At 38.2% G+C, this 24942-nt stretch overlaps 2 protein-coding genes across 11 annotated transcripts in view; one reads left to right on the top strand and one right to left on the bottom strand.

Moving 5' to 3' along the window:
• The window catches only part of man2a1 (mannosidase, alpha, class 2A, member 1), a 40677-nt gene extending 29398 nt beyond the window's left edge, over positions 1-11279 (bottom strand). Inside the window, exons 1-6 of the mRNA XM_079482714.1 lie at positions 10747-11279; positions 9027-9284; positions 8287-8431; positions 6065-6236; positions 2796-2923; positions 909-1082 (exon numbers count right to left, since the gene is read on the bottom strand). Coding sequence (XP_079338840.1) covers positions 909-1082; positions 2796-2923; positions 6065-6236; positions 8287-8431; positions 9027-9284; positions 10747-10872 — 1003 coding nt within the window. The 5' untranslated portion in view covers positions 10873-11279. The remainder of the gene's footprint in view (positions 1-908; positions 1083-2795; positions 2924-6064; positions 6237-8286; positions 8432-9026; positions 9285-10746) is intronic.
• An 890-nt stretch (positions 11280-12169) lies between these two features.
• On the top strand, positions 12170-24518 carry pja2 (praja ring finger ubiquitin ligase 2). Of its 10 annotated transcripts, none has more exons than XM_079482632.1 (10): positions 12170-12228; positions 12510-12669; positions 13307-13508; positions 15207-16155; positions 16502-16672; positions 17096-17281; positions 18510-18624; positions 19151-19265; positions 23242-23357; positions 23447-24518. In XM_079482632.1, exons 2-10 carry the CDS (start codon positions 12604-12606, stop codon positions 23564-23566), a joined length of 2040 nt encoding a protein of 679 aa, XP_079338758.1. In that variant the 5' UTR covers positions 12170-12228; positions 12510-12603; the 3' UTR covers positions 23567-24518. The 10 variants fall into 10 exon arrangements, 8 of the variants coding, with proteins under 8 accessions (XP_079338758.1, XP_079338757.1, XP_079338764.1 ...); XM_079482631.1 differs by having other exon boundaries at positions 16499-16672; XM_079482638.1 differs by lacking the exon at positions 12170-12228 and having other exon boundaries at positions 12547-12669; positions 13323-13508.
• The last annotated feature ends 424 nt before the right edge of the window (positions 24519-24942 follow it).

Here is a 24942-nt window from a genome sequence, read left to right as displayed (position 1 = left end):
AAGGAGAATATGTGACTAAATTGGTCGCAATTTCGAGCCCAGCACATTATGCCAATTGCGTGAGGATATTGTGAGATCGGATTGACATCTCGTAACATGTTACTATATAATAAAATGAAAGTCGTCTGTGGCTGCTTTGCGGGCTGTGCTAGGTATTCTGTACCGTAGGGTCATGGGATATACCAGTATTCCAAGTTTCGGTGCTGACTCATCACCCATTAGCGGTTGGACACACAGGATATTCTTTTAGAAATGACATCCGTGTTGATGGTTTGTCAGGTAGCCAAACTAAACTGATGTTGGTCTTAAATGTGTTTGAAATGGGAAGTGAATGCTGACAGTACAGGTTTGGTCCTGTTGCTATGCAACGGCTATAAAGATAAATGGCCAGAAAACACCATTTAGTAGCATTTAGCTGGTTAATGAGGTAGAGTCGAACTCTGTGGTGCTATGAGAATTATACACAGGGAATCAATTTACAATTTTTTGTTGTAGCAGCGCTAAAAGGTTTCTGCTAAGAGGTGAAAAAGTTGGAAGTATTTTGTCCGACAGAAATTCTGTACCAAAGCACTTAAACGCCTCACATCACAATTATGATTTTCTAACTCGAAGGCAGAAGTTCTCTTTTAGTGGCCTTGAAAACAGAGTGAAATTCATTGCTTTTAACATCTTACACTTGATGTTATATTATAGGTTATATTATAGTATTATGGTGGTGAACAATAGAGGCAGGGTAAGGACATAAATACTGATTTTGCCACGCTCTCATGTTGCAATAGTAGGCCTACTATAAGCCGTTGTTGCAAAGTACGACCTTTAATATGCGATTTGTAAACAAATACATCATATTTACAAGTTCAAAGTAATATGGAATGTCACTGTAGATTATAGATGAATGACTGGCTCACCCCAGTTCTGTCTCCAGAAGAACTCTAGCGTCTTCTGAGAAGCAAAGTGTTTCTTCACCGAGTAGTGCACTCTCTGGATCAGCATGTTAGACAGGCCGGCTTGTTTGAGCAGGTATGCCTGGGTAGGAGAGTGACCGAACGGATCGACAGCCCATCCCGTCTTGGGTTTCACTCCTTTACAGAAAAGGTAAAAAGCGGGAGAATAGATTTTAGGATTATATACAAATATTTATTAATTATTCAATATTTGTTGTCTTTTGTCAAACAACATTGGGCATCTGGAACACGAAGTAAAAATTGTATCAAGTTGTTGCCTAAATGGGTACCATGTCACAACCACTACGAACTACTGTTATTGAGTAATGTTTCTAACTAAATATTTACATAAGCCTCGAATGAAGATCAATGAGAATAAAATGTATAATTCAGCCAAATCTTTACTCTTGCTAAAGTTGTTCCAAACCTGTTTCAATGTTGTTGTTCTGCTGAACACGACAAAGATATTTGGAAAAACGTTTGTAACCAAATAGTACTAGGGCACTACTGTCTGACCCAAAACTGTTTTGTTCCCCATATTCTCCAAAATATCATATTTTGTGTTCAACAGAACAAATACATTCATTCAAGTTTGGAAAACCTTGAGGGAGATTTTTGGGGTTAACGTTCCCTTAAATTCAAACCTCATGAACTTTAACAAGTTTAAACGAGAAAGCAACTTCAATCCAACTTTCTGTTACAAATCTGAAGACTTAGTACTGTAAAAATGTGACTGCTCATATAACAGAAAGCTATTTTAATGGGTATTACAATCTAAACAAATGGAGCTACCGAATAAGTTTGTAACTTATCAGTAGTTTCTAAGCTTTAATACAATACATTACATTACCACTTAAAGACCCAATGAAATCAAAATATCAGTCTTTGCTTACTTTTACTCTAGATTTGTAAACTTTGAGGTTATCCACATTTAAAGGATCAACGCATTCATGACTTCCTCCTATCTTGCACAATACAAGTAAGAATACATCAAACCATTTCATGGGGTCCTCATGAAAGAACTCACAAACAGCTGATGCCACCCTACCTTAAAGTGAACTCCAGATTTCCTGTATGGTCACATTTTTGGGTGTGGCAGAGAAAAAATGGGCACGGATTCAGTAGGGATTTGAAATAGTATTAGAATTAGATTAGATAGAGCATTAGACGCCTAGAATACAGATACACTGGACAGACACCCCTAAAGATGCTTGCGTTTATATTCGTGACCACCTATCCATGAGTAACCCTTCACTCCGCAGTTCTCCTCAAGGTACCGCTCCATATTTTAAAATACTAATAATAAACACACAACAAAAATCTCCCAAAGGCGTTTGAGCCAATTCATGTATCATTAATATGTAAAGGAGCCAGAATTCCTTGTAGTATCTCAGTTAAAATTCAGTTAGGGGTTTCACAACTCACGACTTGAGCTGTGGTTTATTCAGAATTTAAAGGGATAGTACGCTCATGAATATAAATGATGTCATTGGTGACCCACACTCATTTCTTTCCAAGCTCGTATGACTTGCTTTCTTGCATGAAACTAGTTTATTAAAATATCTAGTCTGCTCTTTCGCGTACAATAAAAGTATCTGGTCCTCGGTTATTATATGGTAAATAGCTTCTTGGACATTTAAAAAAAACGCCTTTATTTGTGGTTTCCATGCAAGGCCGAAAATCTTTACTTTTTCTGGATTTTAAACTAGATATTACCTGAGATTTAACCCTAGAAACAAACAAAAAAGTCTCTCTAGAGTTACGAGGGCAACAGGAAGTTGGATGGTTCTGTGTCCGTTAGAATTGCGGAGAGATATCAGGTATATAAAAGAAGGCAATCTATAAACATACCCAAATTGTTTTCCAGCCACTGGTGGCCTTCAACTAGCTGATCTATCAAAGCAAAGTAGTGAGTGTTGGCTTCGTCAGGCATCACCCAGCCTCCTGTAGCCACCTCCAACTGACCGTTCTCCAGCAGTCTGCATCATAAAAAGAAGAAAGAGACAGATGAGAAATGTGTTTTATTCAACATTAAAATGTTTCCACAAAACTGCCATCACAACTCATTGGTTTTTTTAAGCCACGAGTTACATTGGAAAAGGGACAGGAATCAGGAATTTGTCATATTGTGAGAATATGGGTTATTGTTGTAAACTAAAACTAATAAACACAATAAAACATTTTATTTGTAAAAGAGAAAGAAGTAGAACAAATGAATAGCTGTCTTTATATGGAGTCAATAATGGCCTACAGGATTTTGAATCTAGAAAATTGTATCAATCTGAAAACAACTTCTAGTTGTTGTTTAAAGTCCTATGATTGATAGATTTTCTATTAAAAAAGTTTTTTTCAAAAACTAAATTTCAATTTTCAAGTTACTATTTTATTTTTCATATTAACTGAACTTTCTTGAAACACTTTTGGCACTAATTTGCATCCATATCTTCACAAAATAATATTCTCATCTGTTTGCCTGATTTAGAAAAAACATACCATATGCAGATAAATCTATTATAATAATTTCAAATTCTGTGCAGGTTTTGTTAATTCCAAAGCATCTTTACACAAATGAGTAAAGGCCTCTCTGTGCAACACTGTATACAAAACATAAACTTTAATGTTTCACCACTGCATTTACATCGACAACTTTTTGCTGGATTTTAACTGCAAAGCACTTTCTCCAGATTTACAGCTTTAAAGTAACTACATAGGTTTTTTTCGGATTTATTGAGCCGTGCCAATCGGTTAGCGGTAGCACCGGCAGAAACTAATTATTTTCTTCAATAGACAACGGACACCTTGGGTAATAGCATCTCTTATTAGGAGGAGTATTCTTCAGCCCTGACTGCCAGTCAGCAGCTTTCCTCCGTAGTGTCGCATATTTCAACGGCTGAATCTTACGGCGAGACCCTCTGGAGGCCGTTAATAACACAGAGACGCCGGCAAAACAAAGAACACCAGCTCAGCATGTTGCTGACAGGAACTTTCAAAATTCTTCTTTATTTTTCTGTCTAAGAATTGTTACGATACTCTCATCCCAGTCGTAGTACTTAACTGACCAAGAAGATGAGCTACTGGAGAGGTTTGGTAAGGGTTCTTAACGCCATTTATTAACCTCAAGATCCGTTCTCCCCTCTTTTTGAAATCCTACACAAACAAAACTGTACATTGTGTCGATATTCTCAGCTCGTGCCTCAACGTGTTCATCCTGTAGAACACGAAATGAGTTTGAGCCAAGCTTCGACCTTTAAGAAAACATGTTGACATACGCTATTCGATTAACATAAATATTCAAGGAAGGAAAATCACATCAGGAAAATATATAAAAAGTCTCATTCCCGACGCTCAAACATTAAAAAAAATGTATGCCAGCATCGATAGAATTTATGGACGTATCTCCAGGTCCTATTTTCCGTAACGCAGCGAACAGACTTTAAGAGCACAGACGACCTGATTTATTCTGAAGATACACATGCATGTGGCAGTGAAATTGAATCATTATGCCAGACCTTGATTCGGCTGATATAAAATGAAATAAAACCTGTTCGTGCCTGCCAAAGATCCAGATTTGGAGTCTGCCAAGGCCATCTTGGAAATAAACGGAGGGGTGAACACTCACAAAGAAGAGAACCTGGTTGCTTCACACTTCCAACGTGTATCCAATAAATGGTGAATAAATATTGGTGTGGGATATTTTATTTGGCTTCAGCCTTTACCTGAAAGATGATTTAATTGGAATTCAAACCTAGAGCAGAAATGTTTATTGCATTTCCACATAGCATGTGTGTCTTTCCCAAGGCTATGTTGGCATTACTTATCGTGAATGTTGCCAACTCTGCATATTTAACATGCATTTACAAGCCATTAAGCCATCTCCAATGAGTCCTGACCTTGTGATCGTATGTAATGCGTATCATCCATAATACACATTTGCATATTTTAATTCTAACATCAATGAGTTGCAACTTAATGGATTACATAGAAAATTAAACATGCATTAAAATGTATTTAAAACGTACAAGAAGTGATTATTATAAAACACTGTTGTATGAAAAGTACATTTCTTGCCCTCTTTAACTATTAAAAGGCTATTTTTGTATGGCCTGGACTGTATGTTGTTGTTTGTTTTTCAGAGTATTTCATACACTGTCACCTGAGTACTAGGCAATAAAGTAAAACAAAACAAAACCTCAGGCTTCATTAAAATGGGAACAAAAGCACAGTAGAGTCCTTTATTCTCTCAGTCCCGCCTACATCAGGTCTGAGTGTGATTGGTGCCATAATTGAATCCACTATAAAGACACGTGAAGATTCATGATATCAGGTTCAGTGTTATGACAGTAGACATTTATCAAGCACTTAAGATTCTGTTATATAGTTCTGTTATACCACAGTATAAATACAGCTGCAAAAACAATTACGAGACAAAACTAATTTACGATTTATAAGTGTGTGTTTAAATAAAATGAATATTTTTCTTTAATTTTATGAACATTTATTTGCCGAATATTGAAACGGGCAAACTGGTCAAAATAACAAATGACAGTCAATAGTGCCCCAAAACTGTTCGGTTACAAACATTCTTCTTTATCTCGTTCTGCGTTCAGACAGTTTTGGAACAACTAGGTGGCAGGTAAAGGATAACAGAACTTTCCTTTTTGGGTGAACTGTCCCTTTAAGAGGTGTAACACAGAGTTAAGTTCTTCTTTTAATGTGTCTCATCCAATCCGAATTGAGAGACGGACCTATCTGTTTTATAATATTAGTTTTACGAAGTCTACTAGTCTTTTATAATCTTAAATGTGGCCTAATGTGAGCTGATGCAATATTCATTTATTTTGTTCTAATATTAGCTCTTGGCTTGTATCCATCAAATTTCAAATACAGTTAAAACAATCATAAAAATGATTATGAATTGTGAATTAAACCCTTTTATAAACTGGGTCGATCAAAAACAGGCAATATTATGGGATAAGTGAAATATAAGCCATTTAGGCTTGAGTACGGAGCAAAAATAACTATATTATGACATACACAGATAATGTGATATGAAATACTGTAACATAAGATTTTGGTGAACATAAGATACCACCCACACCCAGACAAACATAAAGCCTCACCTCTTCACGGCATCACGTTTCTGTTCATCAATGTTTTCCCACCATTTTGAAAAGTAAGAAATCTCAGACCAGATCATTTTCATCTGACTTTTCTCATGTAACTTAACCACCATGTTGTTGAGGATGTGTTGCGTCTGGTCTTGATAGTAGTCATCAAATGTCTTAAGCCAACCTGAACAGAAAAACACAAACTTATTTTGCCACAAGTGAAAAGACTTCTTTTTTACATTTCTTTTTTAACCCTCAACCACTTCATCGGGTCAATATGACCCCAATCAAGTTTTCCTTAGTTTAAAAAAGGTTCCCTTCATCTCAGTGGAATAATATTTTGTTACTTTTCTAAATTTCCAGTCATACTGACCCCAAATACAAGTAGCGTTAACAGGAAACGAGGACAATGTAAAGGGTTAGGTTTTTAAAAACTACTTAAATGTCCTAATTTAACTAAGGCCTAGTCCTGGATTAAGGTTCCCAGACAGTTCCCTGTCTGAGAAACCGCCCCGTTATGTTTTTACTATATTACTAGTAATGAGCCTGTCTGCAGATGACAAGATTTAGGTTCAATTCATATTTTACACTTCAATCAATCTCTCAATTCGTCTTTTAATTGATCTCAAACCACAGTTACTCACCGGTAATGACTGGTGTAATATCTGGTGTTTAGTTTGTAACTCTTCACAACAGTGGAATTGTTTCCCACATATAGTAAATATCACACAGTACACATTTTGTCTCATTTATCTGACAAACCCATTCCAGGTCTTGAGGTTCTCCATTAACAAGGTTCTACACCAACAAAACGTGCTGCTGTGTCTCCACAAACAGGTTTGGGAAATAATGTAAGACCTCTCCTGGCAGTGCAGTAATCACTTTACAGGTTTCCTATTAGAGAAACGACACTTAACCCCAGAGGGGTTTTCCATATCAGTCTGTAACTGACTGGACAGATGATGTAATATGCATTTATACTTTTTTGAAGCGTTTGGTATGACTGTGTAATAAAAAGGTATTTGAAAATTAATATACACTTTTTCTCATAAAAAATAAAGCCACCGTTCTAAAAACCCACAGAAAATTCCTGAAGGAATTCATAGCACAAAAATGCAAATTCTATTTCCAGACTAACTCTTTTGTTTAGACAAACAGGTAGTCCCAGTATTGGTTAAGGAGGAAGCTGACGTGCCGGACCGCTCATACAACAAACCGAGCCATGTTTTGACAACGCCACAGTGTTTTTACTGTTCATATCTAAACCTACAAACCCACGACACAATATACATATTAGGGATGTGAGAAAGTACCAAAAACATGCACTTCATCTTAAATCAAATACTCTCTCAGTGAATTATACTTATAAAGGTGACAGTGTTGAGCGACAGTCGTTGCAAATCATGTCTAACAGGAAGTGTTTCCCCCTTCATCACAGGGCATTATCATGGACTGGTCAGAAGAACCGGTTTCCCCACTAAAATGTAGTTAAACAGTATGTAAGCCTGAAGGCATTAAGTGATCCTAACACTATTCAAGCTTAGCTATTCTTAGCAGGGCCCCTTTTTAAAGTAAATCATGTCAAAATTGTTTGCCCGTAATGAAAATTGACTAAAACGTCTTTCATGCAAGTTTAATGGCTGTTATTTTGTACAGATCCAAATCTAAAATGCTTTTACTCCCTTTCGCATTTGAATAACTATAGGAAATTATTCATAAACGTTCCTAAATAAAGTTTTAATGTACATTGCAAAAAACAGCTGCTAAGTTTTCATTGTAGGTGCAAGTTTTCAATGGAGTGTTTATTAAAATGACATTCTGTCAATATATTTATGAGGATTTATGAAATATATCACAGGCAGGTTTGGCCTTGTTATTGAAAACCACAATTGTAAAATAATGTTCGAAAACATTGAGACTCTCCCTGGTATTACACTATAAATCTGTTTTCTTTCCTTTTTATGACAATTAAGTGTATTTTTCCTCATACTTCTCCTCAACGTAATGTTTTTTAGTAATCCAAATTATTTGCAATGGTGATTCACATTATCATTAGTGCAATACAGCAATGTTTTACAGTTTCATTGCAACATGTCTGAAACTGATACAAGCGGATTAAACATCCAACACATTTCTTTTGTTAAAGCTTGAAAACTGTGTCACATCTTTACCGTAGTCAAAACATGTCGATTATCTCTTGATAATAAAATGACATGATCAATGTTATGACTCACCGGGGTCATTGTGAGAATGAGGCACAACAAAGACCTGAAGCGACTCATTGTCCCATTCATTTTCCTCATAAGAAATATCAAAGCCTTGTTTCCACACTCCTCCATCAGGGTTATCAAAATTGAGCAAATTGTAAACATCCAGCATCTAAAAGCACAAAAGGACATCATTTTATAAGATTGTATTATTATTATTAATAAACATGTATAGTGAATTAAAATAATGACATCATAATGAAGGTTTATATTGTTGAATGGGTATACACAAGACCAAATGGAAAATCTGGCAAATTTAAACCCAGAAATAAACCGAATTTCAAAACAAAATGTTGACATTAATAAACTGCATAGAATAAAGGTAGTGAAATTGAACAACTTATCCTGCATTGTACGAAACTATACAAAACAAGTTTTTAAATGTTATGATGCTGATAACATAATTTCAAGGACAATGTTTGTATTTCATCAGAATAATGCAAAGTAATAACATTCTTACTATGCGATTCGTCAATGCTTTTTAAATACTGTATATGACCTACGTAAAATGTTTAAAAAAGAGGACATCTTCAAAAATGGTAAACTGCATAACAACCAATGAAACACCTAAAACTTAACAGTGAAAGCTGCGAGCATGGTACAATCGACCTTATATAGCGAAATGCAGCCTGTGTGACAACATGAAGAAAAAACAATCATTCAGCCTCATTCATTTTAACGCAGCCTTTATATATTTCTTTTTCTACCTGTACTCCATCAGCTGCCCTGGAGTATGTCTGCGCTGCAAACTGGCAGTCCTCCGAGAAGATGGGCAGCAGCACAGGAGCAGGGGGGAGCCGTTCTAAGATCCCCTGACTGATGTTCCTTTCAGGAATCACATTCCCATCTTTCACAGTTTCCCTCAGGTTAATCACGGAGTCCCTGATGTTGCCAATGATCTCGTTGTTCTCTGCGAGCAGTCTTTCTAAGTGGTCTATTTTGTCCTGCAGAATACCAAGCTGGCCCTACAAAAGAGAGAGAGACACGCAGTGAGACATAACAAAGAACTTTCACCTGCTTTACACAATCTTCGGAAAAAGTATTGAAATGTAGAAACAGCATCATTTAAGGTATCGGTTTACAAAACATGTGTTTCTGTCTAAACGTATAAGTGTTCTTAAACCGTGATACGGTCAACAGGTTTCAAGTGTAAGCGCCGAAAATGACCTTCATGGTAAATTGTGCTTGTTTAACGGCATCCAGGCTAATCGTTTTTTGCATATGCCGTAAGACAAAGCGACACCAACATGGTGTGTAAAGAAAACTTAACGCTGTTACATTCTGACAAGAAAAAGTCCAACCCGATTACAAGTCAATATAAGGGGGCAAAGTATTTTGAAGAACCTGCTTCTGTTTGTTAACAGCCTGTCACAAAATAAACTGACAACTTGCCTGTTAATACTTAACAGGTCCACAATGACCACCATTTTAGAAAAATTAACCATGGTTTTACTCAAATTTACAGTAAAACCATTGCAACAACTAATTTACCATGGTCTCAGTACAGTTACCATATTAACCACGATATAAAACTATGGTAATATAAATGATGATCATCAACGAGCCAATTTTAATTACTATAATAATTAGTATAATAATAACAAAAGAATTCTAAAATAAGCGAGATATTTATTTTATTCCACCAATCAATGAAGTCGGCATGGGATCCAACATATTAGGAAAAATGTCTTAGGTTGGACGCAAAAGAAGATATTTTGAAGAATGTAGAACAGCCGTTCCGTCGTCATTCTTCCTAGCAGTCAATGGTGGCGATCGTTCTTTCTAACATCTTCCCCCGTGTTCATCACAACAAAGAAATGTATACACATTCGGAACAACCCGAAGGTGAGCGAATGGCGACAGAATTTTCATTTTTGGGTGAACTGTCCCTTTAACTCGAAGAGCCATGTGTACCGTCGAGTCAACGACAGCGATAACTGTCAACTGAAAGGACGTTTTCACACGTAGTATTAAAAAAACCCAGATCATTTTATTTCACGTGAAACGTCTTCTTGCGCATTTTACGCACTGGAAATATGTATCCAAAAAGACGCCGTTTAGGGAGCTCAATGGATTTCGAAATACATCCTTTAACTGCGATGAAGTGACCTTTGATAGTTCACTGACCCCTGCTGAACTCTTACAAACGTCAATGCATCCGTCGGTTTTCATCAGAATGCGCAAAGTAGCCTAATTCTTAACATTATTCTTACTTGACAAACAGGAAGTGCGTTGAATTATCGCCGCTATTATCGCATCCAGTCTCTTAACAGTTCCGTCGCGTATTTTAATAAACAATCAAACTACCGCTCCAAACTTGTACCCCCACACCACCACTGCAAAGTTAATATTAACAGGCGAACTGTTCGCTCGATAAACCCACCACAAGTCTTGCTTTTTGTGTCAAAATGTGTCAGTAATACTCACGTTTTGATTTCTCTCTCCGTTCGGGTTTTTGCTGAGGTCTATGTGATCCAACATCAGGTATAGAGAAAATACCACAACGCAGAATATGGCACTGCCAAAAATTGTGAACTGTCTGCTGAGCTTCATTTTTCACGCGAGTGTTGCCGAAGGTCAATGTACATGTGAAACTTTTCAATCCTGCCAATGGTCACACGCCGAGCGAAGTCAAAAGTGAAAAAGTAAGCCCCAAAATGCACGAGGAAGTGCTACTTTTCGCCATGAAGTGTTCTCGGAAGGGGACAACCTCTCCCCCTTTACGTCGCTCGCTTTGTCTGCACGTTGACTGAACGCGACCGCGATGTGTTTTCAAAGTTTTGACGATGCGGAAGAGTTTGTGTGATTCAGCAAATTGTGATGGTCAAACAGGCGAAGGAAAGCGTCGACCTGCCCCCTTTCTGCGCTCGCTGTGCCACGGAAAGATAAAATGCGTGTGGAGCTGCGCCGCCCAACGAAAGATCGTCATGCAAGCACAGGTGAGCCCGTGCGTCCCGTATGACATAGACATCATCGCGTATTCGCTTATCCCCGCGTGCAAGCCAAATGCCTCAAATAAACTCAATTAAAATCACATTCAGCGACATTTCAACAGTGTTATTCTTTAAGATAAGCATGTTAATGCTACATCACACTCAGTTATAAATAAATCATTTATTTTATGATAGAACGAAGGATAAGCAGCCATTTGTGAGTGTGGATTATGTTTGTTATAGCCATTTTAACGCATTTTTCTCTCCGTCGCAAATGCCAATGCATATAATCTGTGATATCTATAAAACGCATTTATTTATAGTTGCCCTTATGCACAGTGTTCGAATTGAAGGGGGACTGGGGGGATCCGGGGACCCCCATAACAAGTAAAAAATAGACTTAGGGGGGTCATTTTAATTTGAATACAAATTATAATGATATTGACAAATGTGATTCATTTCATGCAATGGATTTGGTACATTTGCGAATTAATTATTTACAATAATTTATATTACTTTTGTTTATGGGCTAGTTGTCATGTCACTTTAAATTTGAAACGCCAAACAAAATGTTCATTTCTGTTCACCAAGCCTATATTGATTTGATCCAAAACACATTGAAAGCCTGTTCTTTTATGCGAGCCTGTTTTGAATATATATAGTCATGCACATTATGATCAAATATATTGTGTATTTGGTATAAATTGTATATTTTCGACACGAACCCCCACCCCCACAAAAAAGGGGGACCCACCATAAGACTTGATTCAATTCGAGCACTGCTTATGCATGACACCTGCAAATAGCTCAAATTCCGTTATATCGTCCATATATCGTTCAACGTGGCACACAAAAGAAGACTTTTTGAGCAATTTGGTTTTCTGTCCATTCAATGAAGTCAATGTTTCTTTGTGTAGGCTACAGACCTTTTTTTCAAAACATGTTCTGCAGAATAAAGAAGATCGGTGACATGAGGGTGAGTCAATGTTGAAAGACTTTTGATTTTGGGGTTGGGGATTCACGAATAAAATAATTTAGAATGAAGGGCCATTAAAAGAGAGAACGTTTCCAAGTTCTTGGCAGTGTTTTATTTTCTGTAGGATAAACGACCCGTTCCTGGCCCGCACCTAGCAACCGTTTCATTGGAAATCAATTCCTTCCATACAATAACAGATTCTTATAATAATAATAATAATTCGACTCAAACTCACATCGCCGGTGGGTCACAACGCTGCTGTATCCCTTATTCCCTTCTAGGTGGGCTTTAAATGGCACACGTGACGCTGCAGTTGGCCTGTAGATGCTGACGGATGCCTCGCAGAGCTCGTTCTGATTGGGGGATCCGTGTCACATGACTCCTAAGTTTCGCGGTGACGTCCGCAGAGTAAGTTGTGACACGAGACGCATCCAGGAACAGGTACCGTGTTTCATCATACAGCACATTAAATCAAGTAAATCACTAAAGTGAGGTTTCTGCGGAAAAATGGAGGCACGAACGCGAGAACGCGCGCTGTTATATACGCCGTAGGTTGCACGGTGCTTTGTGACAAACATACATTAGCCCGTTAGCTGCGTTGAACTTGCAACGGGGCCCGTAGTCGACTAAAATGATCTCAAAGTGTGTATCTTTCTTTGAATGGCGATCACTCTGACAAGATGTTTATTGTATGTCGTGGCTTGCTTTCAGCCAACGTGGGTCTCTTATTTCAAACAGCTTCATGGCGTATTGTTGACAGACATGCTAACTTGAAAGCAGTCCTGTTTGTGCAATAGCAAAACATTGCGTACATTAACACAACTGATTTATAAGTCAAGCGAAACGCTTCATATATATATAATCCCGCCTTCATTTAGTCACCCTCGTGTTGTGCCGCAAAAGTAGATGTTTTGAGAAATGTCTTCTTGTGACCACCAATGCAAGTCAATGGGGGCGTGTTGTTCTTTTGTGTTCCTCAGAAGAAAGAAGGTCAGCATAGGTTTGAAACGACATGAGGGTCAAATGAAAAAACGATTAAACACGATTTATTCCTGGATGTATTTCTCTTGAATTCCAGCATCTGTCTCCCACAGGAATGGGTCAGGAGGCAGGGAAGCCTGCGTGGCCTAAGACAGCTGGAGGATATCAAACCATCTCAGGCAGGAGATACGGCCGGAGACACGCTTACGTCAGCTTTCGACCTATTACAGAGAAGCAAAGACCCACCGTGGACAGCCAGAACATGGAGATGAACAGTGATCATAAGGACCAGGCAATGGGTATGTACAAATAGGTAATAGAACATGATGAAAATGTTTCGGTCCGCTTCGAGGCTCAATCTCGATGTGTTACCGTTGATTTTGACATTCACATGGTGAATAAACAGCTCTGTAATGTGCAGTATGGGTTTAGTGGAGCCGAGTTATACTTGTGGTGTTTGTAGGGGTGTCAAAATATTCAAACTGAACTTGACAAACCCAGTACTACAGTATACATACCGCAATACTCTCACGGTGTACCGGTGCCCCCCGGCCCCTGCTGCCACGGCCCAGCCCTGGACCACTGTTGAGGATGACTTCTTCACCTTATGTCAAAATACGAATAAGAGCTGTTTTTTCATTATGTAAAAATGGAACTAATCATTCTTGTTTTGTATAAGAAGCTTTGCATAGAATGAATGAAACTTTCATTTTGATGTTCTTTTTATGTGTTTCGTTCTGCTGAGATCCTTCTGTTCTCACTGTATTACTCGCCACTCGAAGAAAAACTACAATGGTACTACCATGAAAAAAATAAGCCCCATTCAAAATGTTGATTAGTATTTTTTCCACATTATATGAATAGAATTAAGGTTTTGTGTATTGAGGAAGCAGATTTTCAGCCCGCTTTGTATTGTAACAATGTTCACTCTTTCTACATGTTACCAGGAACAAGAAATTAGGGCCGCGCAATGATATATATGGGTCAAATACGAAAAAGGTTTTAAGCATATAAACTATAAGTGTAATACTGCTTTAAATTGTTGATGTTTTTCTGAGCAAAAAATAAATGTCATACAGAGGCTCACAAAAAGATTGTGTAACAATCATGCATATTTACACCAAAAATCGATTTATTAATACTTTCACCCCAAATGCTAATTCGTTGTAAGTTTACTTTTTTTATTTGCCACTATCCTAGGTTTTGGCAATTTGTCAATAAGAATTTTTTACTCAAATAAAAAGTAATATGCTCCCATACTCTTTTATATTTTAATATGTACAAGTCAGAATAAGCACGTTGTTTGATTTTGTCCATAAATATCGTGTTACACTGAATGACAAACATTATTTCAACTAAATTTGGACATTTTTCTCCCAAAACTTAGTTGAAACCGTGTAGTAGAATTTAATGTGCTTTCTATGGACAGAAAATCACTTTTGTATATTTCTTTTGATGGGGCTATCTTAACGTCTTTGACCCTATATATATATATATATATAAATATTTCATATTTAACTTGTTTCTTTCCTATTTTTGTACATTTGTGCACCGTGTGTTTATTTATGAATTATTATTTACACAGTACACGCACACATAGTTTATTCTTCAAACGATTAGTCACGACTTATCATTGTGCAGCCCTACAAGAAATACATATTTATTACTTAACATATCTTAACTATTTAACATTACATTATAAATGGTTAAAATCTTTTTTTTTTTTAAATGATGGGTTTTCATGATGATTCCCCCCTTACTACAATAATGACTTAAGGGGTTCTCTCAGTTCTCATGAAAAGAACAAAAATATCTGTTTTTGCTGTGTTGCTTTATGCAAAATGTGTTTTGATTTTTCATTTTGGAAAAATGACATTTAAATATATTAAATTAAAAAGATCATCCTGAGGTGCATACGCACTTCAAAACTTTCATGCAACCTTTTTTACTTTATATCCATAGAGAGCCAGTAATAATCAAAGCATTTTCCCCTCCAGACTCAAAGAGCAGTGTTTCTTCAGTGCTTCAGAATATTCTTCCAATGGCATCCTCGAATTCAGTCCTTCCTGAATTAAACGCTCCATCAAATCAGGATGGCCGCAGGAAACCGTCTTCATTGTGGAGAGTCACGAACCCCACCTCAAACCATTCCAAGAGACCAAAGAGTGACCAGGTTGTTCCATATAATCACTCTCATATAGAAACGAATGAACAAGAAAGAGCGTGGCCCATTACAAAAGAAAAGCCTAAGAGACCTGAGGTTCTGAGCTACATCAACATAGACGCCTACGAGCCTGACAGTAGTGGTGCTGAAGAAGAGGACTCAAGTTCATATCCATCTCAGGCCATTCATGAGAGACTCAACCATATGATTGACAATCTGGAGGACAATGCCGATTCTTTCCATGATTTGCATTCCAATGTATTTACATCGAAAAATAAAGATACAGAATGTTTCGCTCAAGCGGCGCCAACAGAACTTTATTGTGATGAGCCGCAAAGAACTGTCAAAGAAAACATTGACCAGTTGCTGGTCTATGAAGACCAAGCTCACGGGGTTACAGCCGGTGCTGTTTCTGCTTCCTGTCAAAGCACAGGAAATGTGAACCCTGAAGAACTTTTGGTCGTGAGGCCGAAGATCCGCAAACAGACCAGCGAGAACCACCTCAAAAGGAGGAAACGTTCAGACAAAAAGGAAGCAAGTCTTTTGTCAGACACGACGGTCAGAAACAAGTGCGGCTCTGCACCGCCGGGTTTCCTCGGACAAATAAACCCTGAAAGCGAGTTCCTCTTTGATTTTCCACCCATGGCCTTGAGTGACTTCAACTCTTTAGAAAAGAAACCAGAGGATGATAACGCTGCAGCGGGTGGGAACGATGACAACGTCTGTGAAGGTCTAGAGGACTTCGAAAGGAAGTGTGATCCGTCTGTTAAGGGCGAAAGAAGGTACAGTATGTATTATGCGCATTATATTAAATGTGTATGCTGAAGTAAATTCGTTATTTATAATTGAATTTTTGAAGAATTAAAGGTCAGATCAAAAGAAAGATTCAGTCAAGCGACTAAACTTTTTACCGGTTGTGTATAACAAATATATAGCATGCACAAGCCGTGAATTAATTTGTGCATTTTGTGTGAATGCTTGATGAAGTATCCAACCAGCAGGAAGCGATCGGGTGCCAAAGGTGCTTTCTGTGCTCTCAGCATGCTAATGCGCTTCAGCTAAGAAGATTAGTTAGCCGTCTATTTAGTGGGCTCACGTGTGTGAATGTGTGTGTGTTCTCGGCAGCAGCTCAGAATGCAGCGAGGGCGAGTGGTCGGCCTCGTGGACGTCTGACTCTGGGCTGGAGAAAGACAGGTGCAGCAGTGAGGAAAGCTGGGAGACTCTGCCCTGTATGGATGAGCTGCCTGGCAGCAGTAACAGCAGTCAGGAGGAAGTGCCTTCTCTCAGCCTCGCTCTCGAGTAAGCACACATACTCTAACAAACTCTATACATGTGGGGGTAATACATTTAATCACAATAGATAACATTGCACAATGTGTAGATTTAGGCCAATAAGGATGACAGATTTTATAAATGCTAGCAATATGCATGCTTTAAATTCAAATGAACAACTGATGGGTACTGAATAAACGAAAAAAATGTGTTATAATATTAGATGTGTATGTGTAAAACTACCAGGGCTGACGACGGATGAAAATAATCATCAAAAGTTATGCATTTAAATGTGTATATTAAACCCATACAGCTGTGCCGTTATTCTTATTTCAGTCTTTATCAACTTCAATGAAACCCTTTCAATATCAGTGTATTGAAATATAAAAATAAATAGTGAACTTGGTATTCCAAAAACCATGTAAACATTTTCGTGTTTGTGTGTGTCAGGGAGCAGACCCCTCTGGAGGAGGGCGAGATCCCCTGGCTCATGTATAATGAAGACTCGGGCACCAGTAGCGACGAAGAAGCAGATGGTGTCAGTCACTTCGTGCATCCTGGACTCTTTATCCTGGACGGCAACAATAACCTGGAAGATGATTCCAGCGTGAGCGAAGATCTGGACACAGAGTGGAGGTTAACAATCTTTTGAACAATATCAGATAATAAACGGCAATGAAACTAAATCGTCCTTCAGATTTTGTCAATAACAGGCCCTGGTGAAATATCACCCGAAAGTTAATATATAATATATATCTGTATGTAGTCAAAGAATCGTGATGGACCTAAAAGGCTTTTTACATCACATTTGGGACCCTGGACCACAAAACCAGTCGTAAGAAGCACGGGTAAATTCGTGGCGATAGCCAACAATAGATTGTATGGGTCAAAATTATTGATTTTTCGAATCATTAGGATACAGGAGCCACTTTATCAAGGTCCCGCCCACATTCCCCAATGACTCAATCATAAATAAAGAAATCATACTACCCCGCCCATTTTTACTACCTAGAAAACTCATTAGGAAAACGACTACTTGAATATACACCAGAGTGATAAGAACTAACTAAAATGACAAGAACCATCTAAGGCCAAATTTATTTGAATTGTTATTGATTTTTTTAGTCTGGTATAATTTATTTATTTGATGAGGGCGGGGGTTCATGACCTATGCTGCCGTCTGCCACCGGGGGGGGGCGACCAAAGAGACTGCAGCTTCATTTTTCAGGACGGTTGAGGCACATCTACAAACGCCTACAGACTCATTGCTGAACGCTCTTTTGACCTCAGCCAAATATCGTTGTATCATAACAAACAATACATCAAACGAAAGTGTATTTACTCAACCATCAGGTGATGTATACGTCTCAATTTGAAACAAATGACCCACATACATTGTCACATTTATGTAAAAAAAAAAAACTTTAGGGTAAAACTTGACCTTTGAACGTTTTCGTGAGATTCAGCAGCAAAGTGTGAATCCAAACTATGATGTTGTAATCTTTATGATTTCATAACAGTAGAAACATAATGACAAATTATTCATTATATGTCAGCTGAGGAATAAATGAGAAAACTAAAAGCCTGTTCACATCAAGGATGATAAATATGACTATAATAAGACCTGTATTAGCATCCACACCAAACAAATACAGATCAATTCATACCGCTTTGGATTGGCTATCATCTAGGAATAAAATCACTCTGAAAGTGATCTCCTTGATAATATTTCTCTGTATTATTAGTTGTGGCTGTTTGCCCCAATTTAGAATGATACGCAACTATAAACTTTTACGTTTTTGGTTTTATAGTTGCTTTTGTTGTGAACTGGACGTGTGAGGTCTCTGTCCTTTTTCTCGTTCAGGTTTCTAGATGAGTTTGGTGATGGTTTCGGGATGGCTCAGGCAATCTCCTACGTGGATCATTCTCAGCTCCTCACATACATGGCGTTAGAGGAGCGTCTCGCTCAGGCTATGGAGGTGAGAGACTTCTGTTCTTCTGAAGTCTTACCAAACCAGAGGGAGTCTATATTAGTGCTGTTTGAATGATTGTGTATTCCTACTCCATTAAGTTCACCGAGAATCTTTATTCAAGAGTAATATTCAATATTTTTAATGAAAAGCACCTTGTTTAATAAAAATGAGGTCAGAGGGGTGTATAAATGTCCAAATGAAGATGGTACCCTATGTAACCCTTTCTGATTTAATTTCACCATTGGACGTCGTTCAATGAATGACGAAGAATGTTTTAACACTGCCTGTATAAACAGCTCGGCGTCGTTCCTCCGTTGTAATAAGGCTTACTTAATTGGCTTATTTTATCTTTTTAGACCACATAGAGAGAATTCTAGATTACTTCTGCTATACTGAAATGGGATTCATTTGATCTTCAATGTTGTGAAAGTTGCATTGATTGCAGCCAATGTGAGAAGACGGTAGAAATGAACTGGCTTCTATCTTTATCCAGGGGAAATGAAATATGCTAATGTGTTTTGTTGGGTTGCAGGCGGCACTGGCTCATCTGGAGTCTTTAGCTATAGATGTGGAGCAAGCCCAACCCCCCGCCACCGAGCAGATCATCGACTGCCTACCCCAAATCACCATCCATGCCGACAACACTGGTACCAACTCTATGAAGCTTTTGTCATTAATAGGGCTAAAGCAGGGGTGGCGAACCTGTTCAGCATGATGAGCCAAAAAAAAAACCTCATCACTCCAAAGAGCCACACAACAGATGTGTCTCACAATAACTGTTATTTATTGAATAACATTTCAATTACAAAGTATTACTTATTACAGTTTACAAATTACATAACACAATGGTTTTAATAGATTTTAATGTGTGTCAATGTTTGTCATATTATCAGGCTATCAGCCTACCTAAATGGTTACATGACTCAGTGGGACACCTGGCACTCCTTGGTTTCCACAATCTTTGTGAAGTCTGGCTTGTATTCAGTTGTGGCTACTCGTAGTAACTCTTTTATGTGCGTGTCAGTCAGGACAGAGCGATGCTTTGATTTCACTTGTTTCAGTGTGGAAAAAAGTGATTCACACATGTAAGTAGACCCAAACATTGACAATAGTTTGACTGCAGCCTGTTTGACATTGGGATATTTCTCATTCGGCACAATCTTCCAAAACTCCACGGTTCCTTCCCTCAGAACACTTTTCAGTCTGTCATCCTCAGAAAGTTCAATCAATTCAAGCTGAGAGGCTGCTTCATCTTCCACTAAAGGGGCTTTTAAACAGTCTGATTCAGCAGTGAATGGGTTGATAAGAAATGAAATTTGTGCTCTTCTTTGGCGTAGGCCAGAGAATCTTTCCTCAAAACTCTGTTCGAGATTTTCAAGCAGTGTTGCATACCGTGCAGTACTCACATTTACAACATCTGCTGCATGTCCACTTGCCTTCAACAAGGATGGAAAATGTGTTAACTGCCTCTTTTGTAGATGAGTCTTGAACAGCTTGAGTTTGTTGACAAATGTGAAAATACTCTGCACCAGGTCAGACACCATCTTTGACTTTCCTTGCAGATCCACATTGAGGCCATTCAGATAATGCAGCATGTCGACCAAAAAAGCCAAGTCCGAAATCCACTGGGGATCACGTAGCTCAGGATAGTCCTTATGTTTCTCTGCGAGGAACAGCTTCACTGGATTTAAAAGCTCAAAAAAACGAGAAAGCACATTACCTCTTGAAAGCCATCTTACAGAACAGTGAAGAAGCAGATCAGATGGAAGATCTTCATCAAGCTCAGCAATGAGATTTTTGAACTGCCTGTGGTTGAGAGCATGTGTGCGTATAAAATTGACAATTTCCAGCACAGGTTTCATGATGTGATCCAAGTTCAGCTTTTTAGACACCAAGTTCTCTTGGTGGATAATACAATGAAATGTCCAAAATTCAGGAAAACGGTCATCAGCTTTACACAGCCCTACAAGGCCTTTCCCAGATCCCAACATTGCTGGTGCTCCATCAGTGGCTATTGCTGTTAGCTTTGATAGCTGCAGATCTGCTTTCTCAACAACAGATATCAGTGTCTCTTTCAGGTCGATGCCACGGGTTCTGTCTTTTAGTGGCACAATGTCAAGCAGCTCTTCCTTAATTGTGCAGTCTTCTGACACAAATCGTACAAATATTGCCAACTGTGGCTTATCTTGAACATCGCAAGACTCATCCAAAGCAATGCTGAAATACCGGCACTTCTGAAGATCTGAATATAAATGTGTTTCAACTGAGTCATTAATGTTCGATATTCTCTCTTCAACTGTGTGCCGTGACAGCTGAAGGTCTTTTACTGAACGTTTAACATTTTCATTTTCGGGACAAAGAATAGCAACAACATCATTAAGGCACTTTTTAAGAAACTCTCCTTCACGATATGGTTTTTTTGCACGAGCAATGTTCCATGCCAGCTGATATGACGCTAATGTTACTGTCTCTGAATGCTTGGTAAATTTCCGAAAAAGCTGACTTTGCTTCTCTGACTGACGTTTCAAAGTGTTTACCTTGTGCTTGCGAAGTTCACTGCCTTTGGGAAATTCCCGGGCCACCGTAGAATGGAGTGATGTGAAATGGCGCTCAAGATTTGAAGCCTTAAAATGCGACAACGACGTCTGGCATATCAAGCAGAATGGTTTTCCATTTCGTTCAACAAAAAAATATAAATCCTCCCATTCAGATAAAAATGTTCTGTGCTCATCTTCATATTTGCGCTTAGCTGTATGCTTCTTTGATTCTGCCATGATAATTCCTACTAACGTACTTCACTTAACAGACAGCGGCAGCTCCTGTCAGTAGGCTAGCCACGTTAAATTGCGCGAGAGTTGAGGTTCTGTTAATTATTACAAACAATTATACGAATAATATAAAAGTACAATTACATTAATAAAATACATTTAAATTAATTCCTATTTATTTTTAAATAAAATTCAAAAATAGTTTAATGAATTGTGAAATTGGCAAGACTCGCAAGACTCATCCAAAGCAATGCTGAAATACCGGCACTTCTGAAGATCTGAATATAAATGTGTTTCAACTGAGTCATTAATGTTCGATATTCTCTCTTCAACTGTGTGCCGTGACAGCTGAAGGTCTTTTACTGAACGTTTAACATTTTCATTTTCGGGACAAAGAATTAACAGTTGAGGTTCTGTTAATTATTACAAACAATTATACGAATAATATATTATTTAAAAAAAGGACAATTACATTAATAAAATACATTTAAATTAATTCCTATTTATTTTTAAATAAAATTCAAAAAAAGTTTAATGAATTGTGAAATTCCGCTGGGCCAGATTTCCAAGAAGGGCCAGTCATTTCAGCAGTGAAGCTGCTGCTATTTTTCAATTATCGCAATTTTTTACACATTCATAATCATTACTTTTGCTGGTTCTTTGGGGCAGCTTTTTAGGTTTATCGCGTTTTGGAAAAGAGCTCTTTACGTAGCCTACAAACACCGTTTCACCAAGGCACAGCGGCCCCTCAGCACATAAGAAAAAAAGAGGAAAAACCACGAACTTAATAATTACGAAACTTTTATGTGAAACAGTCACAAATTCCTCTGCAACTCAAACCTTTTCAGTACGAGATATGAAGGAAGAGAACAGCAATGACAGTTTTCAGCTCGTCCTCCTGTGTTGTGACTGAAAAAGTGCGTGCAGGAGCACACACGCATACAAATAAAAATGATTCATGTATCATTTTACGAAACGGTTTTGCGCATGCAGCTTCTGCGCGCACAATTTCTAATTTACGTATGAATGTGCGGTTTTGACGGGACCATGGGCTGGGCCAATTGAATAGTACTGGCTTACACAGAACATGTGGACTGGAGACTGAACCGAGCCGCAAAAAAGCAGTCAAAGAGCCGCACGCGGGTTCGCCACCCCTGGGCTAAAGAATAAAAGTATGTGTGTACTGCGCATCATTTTTATATTTATAAAAACATCCCCATAGCATGTATATACAGTATTTATGTATAATTTAAATGTACATTTTTCGATTTTATGTTTATCTTAAATGTACACCTGCATGTGTGCGGGTTTATACATTCAAAATGAATATGCACAGTACACCCTAACACACATATTATGTAAACACAAACTTTTATCCTGGATGCAATTCATTGCGATTCTAGACGTATAATTCTTTTTTCTCACTCCTGCTCCTACTGTAAAGCGTTTTGCATATTGGATATTCCATAAATATCTGAACGTATGAGGCGTGATGCTGACACACAATTTTCTAATGAGATTTTGCCCAGAATACTTTATAAAGCGACGAGATCGGGGGTACCAATATGACAACCAGATGAGCAATATGTTGCAGACACGAAATGAACGACGGCACGCTGGCGCACTAATGTGCCACTTCAGCTTTATGGCATAAATGCGTTTGGGATGATAAATCTGCCATGGGATACATCAAATGGCCTCAATTTAACCTCTCATGACTGGAATGAATCATTTGATGCGTGCGTGACCGAATCGAGGCGTGGGAATATTTGGTTAGATGTGGTTGGTTGTAAAAGTTGATGAAGAGCCGGCAGGTTGTCTTCTACGTACATTGTCACTCGCTTTGGTTTTACAGAGCAGGAGCAGTGTTGTGCCATCTGCTGCAGTGAATACGTCGACGATGAGATCGCAACCCACCTGCCGTGCCACCACATGTTCCATAAACTCTGCATCACTCTCTGGCTCAGAAAGGTATATATGACTATGTTTTTAAATACGTTCTAATGAAATAAATGACGTTCGTCCTTTTTATGGAAATATTGGTATATTTTGTTTTACAGTCTGGTACTTGTCCAGTGTGTCGTCACGTTCTGACCCCAACGGTGACCGAACCCTCATCTTTAAACCCCGAGCACGAAACGCCGCCTTCCAGTCACAATGCATCTGGAGGAACGTGCTGAGCCCTCTCCGCCGTCAATTCAATGAATCCACAGTGAAAAAAGTCCCATTATAAAATAATCACAAAGATATTTCCACCTGATATCTCAGCGATTCAAAATATTACAGATTCTGTTTAACCTAGTGACTTTACGGCCCAGAAGTGGCCCAAACTAAAAGTTATTTTCTGAGAAAATATGAATACTTATATATTCATAGGAAGCATATTTATTAATGTTTCATTTCAAATTTGTTTTTGCGCATCCTGTCTTAACATAATTACCTGTGTATAAGGTTTCACAGTTCATGTCAAATAAAACCCACACACAATTACTCAATAAAAGCTCACGCTTGGTGTAAATAAACATCTGTCAGTCAGTTCTACTGTCCGTGAAATGAATGCGCTGACAAAGTTCCCCGGCTTAACTCTCCATTGATGTTTCAAATTTTTGCAAGCTTTGAGATTTAAGCGTACATATCTTGAATTTGAATGATAATGGCTGTGAAATGTATTTCAATGTGCTTCACATCTGTATAAATCATCAAAATGACAAGCGCTGAATAGGTAGTTCTTACAAAAACACCTTCGGGAGCAATATCATTTCTAAAGGACCGTGCTAGTGTGGCTGACTGCCGGAAAAGTGGAAAATAGGATGGCAGAGGACTATAAATATGAGATGGCTTTGTGCCGTTTATTGCAAAGGCAATTGGCATGTATTCAATGTCATGTTATTTAGAGGCTGCAGCTCATATCTGTGGAGAAAAGCATCACCCCGGATACACAAAGAAAAGCACAGATGTGTGGCTGAGGGGTTGCTGTGACCCACACAGATGACTCTGATGCACACGACGATGGATTATTTAATGTTTTTGAAACATGGTATCAACACCTTATCGACACCATCACACTTGTATGTGTACACCTTTTAGCAGATTTCATTGGATAAGTAATCAAAGATAAAGTGCTGAAATACCACGAACTGGTAGGTTGCGACTTTTTACAGTAAAGGCTCAAATCGCACAGCCAAACATAGTAATAACAGCATGGAATCCCATTAAGCCATTTCATGATTATTCAATTGTTTCATTATGAATCGAGTTGTGTCCCACATTTTGCATGAATCCCAGTTGAAATGACACTTAGAATTCATCCAACACATAGACTATTCTAAAGCATTATGGAAATAGAATCTCCCTAAAGGATAAATTAACCAATAATATGACAGGAGAACATTTTCCAGAAATCTATTGCCTCTTTTACACTGGTTATTGATAACTGGATTTATAATATTAACTAGCACTTTTTAAGTTAACTAATGCAACATTAGTACATAATCCCGTTTTCCCCTTTTGAATAAATGATTTGGTTAAAAGTAGCAGACTCAACCTGTTGATCCCT

Source organism: Barbatula barbatula, assembly GCF_947034865.1.
Source record: "Barbatula barbatula genome assembly, chromosome: 2".
Classification (NCBI taxonomy): Eukaryota; Metazoa; Chordata; class Actinopteri; order Cypriniformes; family Nemacheilidae; genus Barbatula; species Barbatula barbatula.
The sequence above is the reverse complement of the archived record's forward strand: the minus strand, read 5'-3'. Positions and strand labels throughout refer to the sequence as shown.